This window comes from Apostichopus japonicus, chromosome 21 (assembly GCF_037975245.1).
Source record: "Apostichopus japonicus isolate 1M-3 chromosome 21, ASM3797524v1, whole genome shotgun sequence".
In the NCBI taxonomy this organism is placed as follows: domain Eukaryota; kingdom Metazoa; phylum Echinodermata; class Holothuroidea; order Aspidochirotida; family Stichopodidae; genus Apostichopus; species Apostichopus japonicus.
The window spans coordinates 2,108,295-2,116,457 of record NC_092581.1 but is presented as its reverse complement, the minus strand read 5'-3'; the positions used below and the strand labels follow the sequence as shown (position 1 = coordinate 2,116,457).

The 8,163-nt window shown below is 39.0% G+C and overlaps 1 protein-coding gene across 3 annotated transcripts in view; it reads left to right on the top strand.

Annotated features, from left to right (window-relative positions):
• The first annotated feature begins 898 nt into the window (after positions 1-898).
• The window catches only part of LOC139962903 (centrosomal protein of 57 kDa-like), a 23,132-nt gene continuing 15,867 nt past the window's right edge, over positions 899-8,163 (top strand). The window contains exons 1-4 of one of the 3 annotated variants that reach the window (XM_071963294.1): positions 899-1,013; positions 3,218-3,413; positions 4,875-5,051; positions 7,657-7,898. In XM_071963294.1, coding sequence (XP_071819395.1) covers positions 3,266-3,413; positions 4,875-5,051; positions 7,657-7,898 — 567 coding nt within the window. In that variant the 5' untranslated portion in view covers positions 899-1,013; positions 3,218-3,265. Of the gene's footprint in view, positions 1,217-3,217; positions 3,414-4,874; positions 5,052-7,656; positions 7,899-8,163 lie in introns of all 3 variants that reach the window. The other 2 variants (XM_071963295.1, XM_071963296.1) reach the window with 2 other exon arrangements.

The window sequence follows — 8,163 nt, the reverse complement described above, 5'->3', positions numbered from 1 at the left end:
CGGTTGGGTATTTATGTTAATTATACTACCTACTAGTTCGTAATAAAAGAGTATCGACTCATACTTTCTAATCAAACATGCCAATGGATCTGAAACTGAATGTTAAACTTAATCTTAAGAATTGTACATTTGATTAGTAGGCTACATTCCCCCTTACTACATACTGAACTGAGCAATTATATATAGAACAGTATGAGTGTTTTCCAGCGTGTAGTCATTACCGTATACGTTGGGAATCACTGTGGGCCTGCGGACGCGCAGGCCTGGAGATGGAATGAAATGGGATGGAAAGGAGGAGAGGTAAGCCGGAGGCGAGTAAGTGACCATGATTAGGAATTTGTTAGAAAGGAAAAGAGAGTAGTCGTCGTATTATCTAAGTGGGGCACTGAAGCTTTTTTCACCGAAATCTTCAACATATAGACTTAATACGATTTTGTTTCGTTCTCGGAGATGGCTACTTTTTCAATACCTAACTGTAGTGGCTAAGATGGGAGGATCGGGATGTTGGATCGCCGACAAAAATAAAAGAGAAGTTTTGTTCTGAACATATTCGAAATTATAATTAGAAATATAATTTTTTTATTAGTTCATATCATATGCAGTATGTAATCATGGGAGGAGAAAGGGTGCATACGGGAGGTATGAGGTGTCACTGGTAGTAACCCAAAAGTGTCTAGGTCGATCGATGCCTAGTCGATCGTAAAGTAGAAACCTAATTCATAAACCCAGTAAACAAATATAAAACAGACAATAACATTATTCTATAAATCTATCCTTGATGTTTGGGTTTGGAAAGTGACGGAATGGTACGATGCATGGTACGATCAGGGAGTTGTTATGGAGCTCCCTGGTACGATATTATCAACATAATCACCGTATAACACTGGCCACGCATTACCTCGAATGTGAGGGCGCCAGATTTGTAAACATTCTCGCGCGTCCGTTTCGAATTCCTGCAATAACTTAAACGTAGCCAAAAATGATCCGGAACTCCAACTCCGTGTTCAAAGTTTGTGAGTCCGTCCAACTCCTGTTATCCTTCCAAGTGTGATATGCGCTTCGTTAAAAATCACGAGAACAAGGTCTTATGTGTTGTAGACCTAGCTTATCCCTCCTTTCCAATTTTAGTTTACGACAGTGAAAAACGATAGGTTTCACTTTGGCTTAGCCTACACAGTAATGTAACTGTAGGCTTGTTTTATATGCCCACGTTAGGGTAGGTACCCATACATAATACGTAGAGCTTCAGAAGCCTAAGTTAGGCCTATTGATCTTGATATTTAACGTCCCGGAGCTATGGTGATGTGTTAGTAAATTGAAAAAATAAATCACGCAACACAATGACATTCGAAAATACTCAGTTGTTAGCCGGAAATTCATCTCATTTTATCTTCCAATATTTTATCTTGGTTCTTGTCTATGCATTAGGCCTAGGCCTAGGCTACCCTAGTAATTGTTAGGCCTAGACTAGTAGGATATAGTATACTAGTAAGTAGTACAGTACTGTACTTACAGTAGGCTAGGCCTAGTAACTTAACTGTGTAGGCTAGCCATACTATAGGCCCAAGTTACTTAGGCCTAGCCTAACAGTATCAGTCAGGCCTTAAATAACCTGTCATTGAAGGCCCTAGTAGTATAGTCAGTATTGCGAAGTTCGCCATACTGCGAAGTTCGGGCACCCTAAGATATACACGATTTTCACCATGAAAACCTACAGGAAGAGCCAAATTTCACCAAAAAGTACGAAGCTACAGTTATTTTCTCTCCAAAATGACCCGTGTGCAAGAAATTACTTACATATTTGTCAATAAAATGACGAAGATCTATGAAGTCTGTTATAATTACTGAAAGAGCAACAGCGCCACCAATTTTTACCAGCGCCACACTGTGGGTTGCGTGTCCGAACTTCGCAATACTCTAGCAAGAAATACCAGTTCCACAATCACGAAGAATCTTCTTGGAAAACAACGTGAAAACAGTTTGCAGGAAAGAAAGTTTGGCCGTGTATCGTACTATAACAAAATTCTCCCACCATATGAAGTATATTTTCAAATGATTTATACCAGAAGATTTAGTTTTGGGGTGTTTTAAGTCTTAAGTGCCCGAACTTCGAAGTCACCATCCTAGTGGGAGACATTTACGTGTTTGATATACATGGTGGTATACACTAATTACACTTGTTCCCCTGGCCTAAATTATGTGACAAAAAAAAATATGTGCAAAAGTTGGTTGAATGAATGGATTGTTAACTCTTTTTTTTGGCTGGGGGGGGGGTGTATATAGGTAATTGGAAATCTCCGCCTACATATAGGTACACCTGGTCTGGGTAATGGGGTTGGTTGATGTCTTGTTGTAATGGACGAAATTTCCTTGTCAGATATGCAAAGCAGTATGTTATGTAGTATGTTATTCTGCCATTCAATATAAAGTAAGTTTAGAGGCAAAGAAGTTTTGACATTGACTTACAACTGCAGTATATGTTTGATATTGTAAAGTATGTCTAGACTATATAGGTTGTCAGTTCAAGGCCAAGTAAATATATCCATATATGTTTATGTGATTTCTTGACCATCCCTGGCCAACGGGCTACCCGGAGAAATTCCTTGAAAATCATACTTGCCACCAGCCCAGCAATTCGTCTCAATTTTAACAATCTGTACTTCTCGGGTCAAACTATGATCGAAATTTCAGAAAACATTTAATCAACTCATCATAAATTTTTTGTTTTAGATGTGAGGACACTTTTCTGAAAAAAAAAAGAATAAAGAAGCAGGATACTGATACTTTAAACGATATTAAACTATATGTAAATGATGAGGTTTTCAGGATTGTGCACATTGTTATATGTTATCGTAATTCCTGACCTGACCTGTTAGCATACTGTAAACCTTCTGTACAGTAAAAGTCAACTCAAACTGCAAAATTGTATTACACTGAAATTTATTGCACATCGGTAGCTTCAAACTTTTGTTAATGGAAATGCTGGTCGCCATACATGTGATCCACAAAATAGGGAAGGGTTTTCATTGGAAAAACAAATGAAAGTTTGAGACCGTTTAACAAGCAAAAATGTGGCATGCACATGTACTAAATTATTGTGCTAATGTATGATTTTATGGTAACTTCCTAAAATATCATATGTACATTTTGTGTGAACTCTTAGGTCATCTCTTGAATTTTGTGACACGCGATCTATCTATCTCTTTCTCTGTCACAGAGTAGCGCAGTCCGAGAACCGTAATCTGAAGCAGTACAGTAACTAAAAATGGATAGGTTGCGGCCATTCCAGGTCACAGGAGATGACAATTCCTTCCTCCAGACGTCGATGATCTCCTCTCACTACGAGTATCCTCACAGAGGAGGGAGGACCCAAAGGTCTCAAGTCCATGCGGTCCCAGAGAGCAGCAGTAAAGGTACAATACCCAGCATGCAAGTTTACAGAGTATTGAATGGCCCTCCAGGGAATAATTCCTTCCAGTATTGCATCTCAAAATGCTATACAACATGGTCTACTTGCTGTACAAACTGTGTAAAGATGAATAGCAGTTGTCAACACAGGAACTAAAGTATACCGAGAGAGAAACACTTCACTTCAAACTGCTAAACAAACTTTGAACACTACATTATTCCCTGACCACCTACTGTTACCCACGTCGTTTTAGAAAAGTCTTGAAAAGGTTGGGTTACAGGAAAAACCAACAGTTATCTGGGTCTTTGAAAGTCCTTTGAATTTTGAAGTTAAATCTGGAAAAATGAAAGATGAATAGATTGAAGTTAAATCTATTGAAGTTAAATAAAGTGAATAAAGTGAAGTTAAATAAAGTGAAGTAAAGTGAAGTGAAGTAAATAAAGTTAAATAAAGTGAAGTTAAATAAATTGAAGTTAAATAAAATCTATTGAAGTTAAATAAATTGAAGTTAAATAGATTGAAGTTAAATCTGGAAAAATGAAAGATGAATAGCAGTTGTCAACACAGGAACTAAAGTATACCGAGAGAGAAACACTTCACTTCAAACTGCTAAACAAACTTTGAACACTACATTATTCCCTGACCACCTACTGTTACCCACGTCGTTTTAGAAAAGTCTTGGAAAGGTTGGGTTACAGGAAAAACCAACAGTTATCTGGGTCTTTGAAAGTCCTTTGAATTTTGAAGTTAAATCTCGAAAAAGTGAGGAAAAATCCTTCTTTGAAAACCTCTTTATTTGTCATGACTACTCATGAAGGATTTCCTGTTTGGTTAAAATTCCCGTGGCAAAAGTGGAAATTAAAAGTTTTGTTACATATACAAGTGAATATTGTACAGTATCTTGGAATTTTACCTAAACCTGGATATGTACTGTTCAGGACAATGGTACCCTACAGTAGCTGTTGTCGCTGGACATATTGGAACGAACGAAGCCCCCAAAATTACCTACAGTACTTACATACACAGAATGAGACTTTTATCTGCAATTCATTGAGCCCGGAACGACAAATTGTTTGATTCCATGCGATATATTATGTTTCAAGCGTCGTCATTAATGTTACAACAAACAAGAACAAAAAATTCATTGATTCTCGTCCATAATAATCATCGGACAGTAACATATTTCTGTATGTACATCGTGATACCACACAGCTGGTTCTGTTTACGAAACAGATCCAGCGTCCAATGACATTTATTATTTGCCCATTCTTTGGAAAAGGACTCGCTGTGTTCCCGTGGAGTCATAATATTGCGATTGTAGGGAACCCGTCAAAAAGTGAAATCGAGTTATGATTTTGGTTGTTACGAGATATGCAAAGGCTTGTCTGCGTTTATAATATATGGAAGGTGTAAATATGGCATGAACAACTGTTGGACTGGTCACTTTAAATATCTTTGTACTTAGTCATATCGGCCTTACGAGACCTCCAGGAGAAGATCAAGAGGATGGAATTAGAGAGGACGGCCGCTGAGAGGCGGTTGAACTCGCTCTCCAAAGAGACTACCCAGTACCGAGACGTCCTGAACCAGAAACAGACACAGTCCATAGAAACGACCGCTGAACTATCCCAACGTACTCAAGGTGAGAGATACAAGGGGGAAAAATGTTTTATTTTTATTTATTTTTCTGTCAAGTTTTGATGCGAGCATATATGCCAATCTGGGACAGGCTCCAGACTCTGGTTTGCCGTGAGTAGTCATCTCGAAGATTTATTATTTGTATATTAATAGTGTAAGTTTGTAGTTTGGACAGAGCACAGACAGGTCTCTGTATATATCCGGCTACTGAAACCTGTAAATAATATATGTATATAATAAACTATTTTCTGGTATATTTGGTTTCAATGATAATCGTAACCTCTGCATTCATGATGGCCTACAGTATGTGTGTGTGTGAGTGCGTTTGTTACGCCCGGCTTGTAAACACGATATCTCAAGAAGGGAAGGTCAGACCAATTTCATATTTGGTGTGTAGAAGTACCACATTAGTACAAGAAGCCTATTGTTTTTTATGGAGATCAAAGGTCATTTGGTCATTTTTGCATTCTGGTTCTAACATAGTAACTTGAGAAGCCTGCTGAGGCTTGACATGACTGAACCTCGCCAGCCCGGTTCAGTCTGGTCACGTTCAGTCATCTGGACTGTACCATTGTTCAAGACTTTTGCCAGTTTTAAGAGTCTCGTCGGCTTGGTTCTTGGAAAATCGACATCCAGCAATTTCCGGACTGTCAGTCAGGCTGTGTGCAGGTACTTCAGGATTGAAACTGTACAAGTACAATAAAGTTCTATAACGAATCACGGCTGTGAAAAAATGTGTGTGAAAAAATGTGTTTGAAAATGCGCCTTAACGAGCACTGGCTATTTACAGAGAATAGTGGTTGAGTGCGCACACCATTGGTCAATTCAGTATGCAAGGGTCATCTGTCGGACTAAGGCTCTCCACCACTCTTCGAAAACCAGGGTCATGACAGTCTTAATCGATTCGGGTCACATTCACTCCGGGCAGTGTGCGACCATCCAAACCGAAATTTGACTCTGTATTCATGTGCAAGATTTACAAGTGTATTTATGAAAGCCTTATCGGGACTGCAATTGTCTTCAACTACCATTGTTTTTCTTTTCTATTGTTAGTGAAGTTATTACCCTATTATAAAATGGAAAGAGTTTTGTATAAACTGCAAAGATTACAGGTAGTTGAAAATGTTAATTTTGACTATTTACACACAAAAATGGAAGCTTATGAATAATATCTGGTCCTTTTGTGTATACTAGTTTTTACACTTCATCATGGGAAGCTTTTCCTTTGCAAGTATTGTTTTTTAATATTTTGAACCATTTTGTTGGAAATTCTGTCATTGTTTGGTTGTCCTTTTTTCCTTAAGACTAAACAGAGGGGGGGGGGGGAAGTAAGTTTGAGACAATTATACTCCATTCTTGAAAAGCCCACAATAGAACATAAAAGTCATTGGACCACAGACAGTTGTAGGCTCGTCGATACCATACTTGGTACACAATTTGGAAATTTCATTTGCAACCACAAGCTTAGCTTTCTTTTCAGTGTTGCTATTTTGGTCAAAACAATAAGGCTTTATTTACAGAAACTAAAATAACTTGAAAAAACATAAAAATTGAAAAACTTGAAAAAACATGAAAAAAAAAAAAAAAGCAAAAAAATAAAAATTATATAGAAGCAAATTAAAGGTTAAGGACCTAGTACTGTGGTATTAGGTGTGGTGCATAAAACATAAATTCTATACTGGGCTGATCAATCAAGCTAGGCTAAAACAGCTCTGGGTGTCTTTCATTAACCAGTTGAAATCATAAAACCAGGAAGCGGGGTGACAAGCCACCCACCTTGAAGTGGGTTGATAGGGTCTCGCTGCTAAAGTATGATCGTGTTTGATTGGCTAGCTAGATTGGAGGGTGCACAGTAAGTTGCCGAAACAGTTGGGGTTTGTCCTTTTACTGCAGTAACGATACTCTTGAAGTAGCCAATATTTGGGTCATGACAATCTGTTCCGGTCAGCCCCCACCCGATCACACACAAAAGTAAATGACTGGTGCAGCAGAACCTACAGGTAAGGCAACGATGAACTTCGGTGTCGTGCCTCTGAATGTTTTACGGAAAATGCCACTGTGCCCTTCTAGGCATGACCATAATAACTGAGGGCATAGAATGTCTATTCACCGCATGGATCAAGGTTTTGGAATCATATAGAGTTGGTCAAATAACAAACTGTTCATAACGCTGTGATAAAAAAAAAAAAAAGTGGGGAACACAGGGAATGGATTTGAACTTGAACCACAAATCTTGCCTTCTGTTGGTTAACACATTTGCAAAGGTACAGTAGTATAAATCCGCAGCGTTTGGTTAATGCGGGCATCAAAATTCTGAAAATGTGAAATGAAAAGTTGTCGGTAGCCCAAGCTGAGGCGTTAGCTCAGTCAATTAGGTGTCAAAAGAAGATTTCCACGGCCATGGCTTTCCCGGCAGTTCCATGTGTGGATTACCATACTTGAAATTACTTGGGAGGTAAATGTAAATACTTTTGTTGAAAGTTACAGTTACGGTGAGGTTCGTTCTGTACTGCAAGCGTACTCTTACGGGGCCAGGTAGATGCACATTGGATGGCATGTTTGTTAAAATCCTTGGCTATTGTTGTTTTTTTTTTGCCTCTCCCTTCTAGAATTACAGGGTCAGTTATCCCAGGCGGAGAGCCGATGCGGGGTGGTGGAGAAACAGCTGGCGCACATGAGGAAGTTGGTGCAGAGAGCAGAAAAGGACCGTGACCTGGCAATGAGGCAGAGAGATCTAGACGACGCCTACACCGTCCGAGCTAAAGAGACCGAATTGCAATCTCAACAGGACCGTCTAAATCAGCTGGAGAGGGAGAGGCAGAGGTTAAAGGTCACTCAATCTGCCGCGGAGGTAATCGTCATTTCTCAGAGTAGCTAGGAGATGAATGCTTGCCATTCCAGCCCTGGGAGACTTTTATACTGCCAAAAAAATCAAGTTATTCTGTCACAGAAATCACGGTGCTCATTAAGAGTCCAGTGGTTTGCGCTGAATTGCAACTTTGTGGCATCTCTGAGCCAAGCTGTGTCATGTTTTTTTCAAATATTTGTAAGCCCTTATAATTAACGCGATGCAGCCTTTTTCCTAGCTCATTCATAGATCATTAACTGTTAACTGT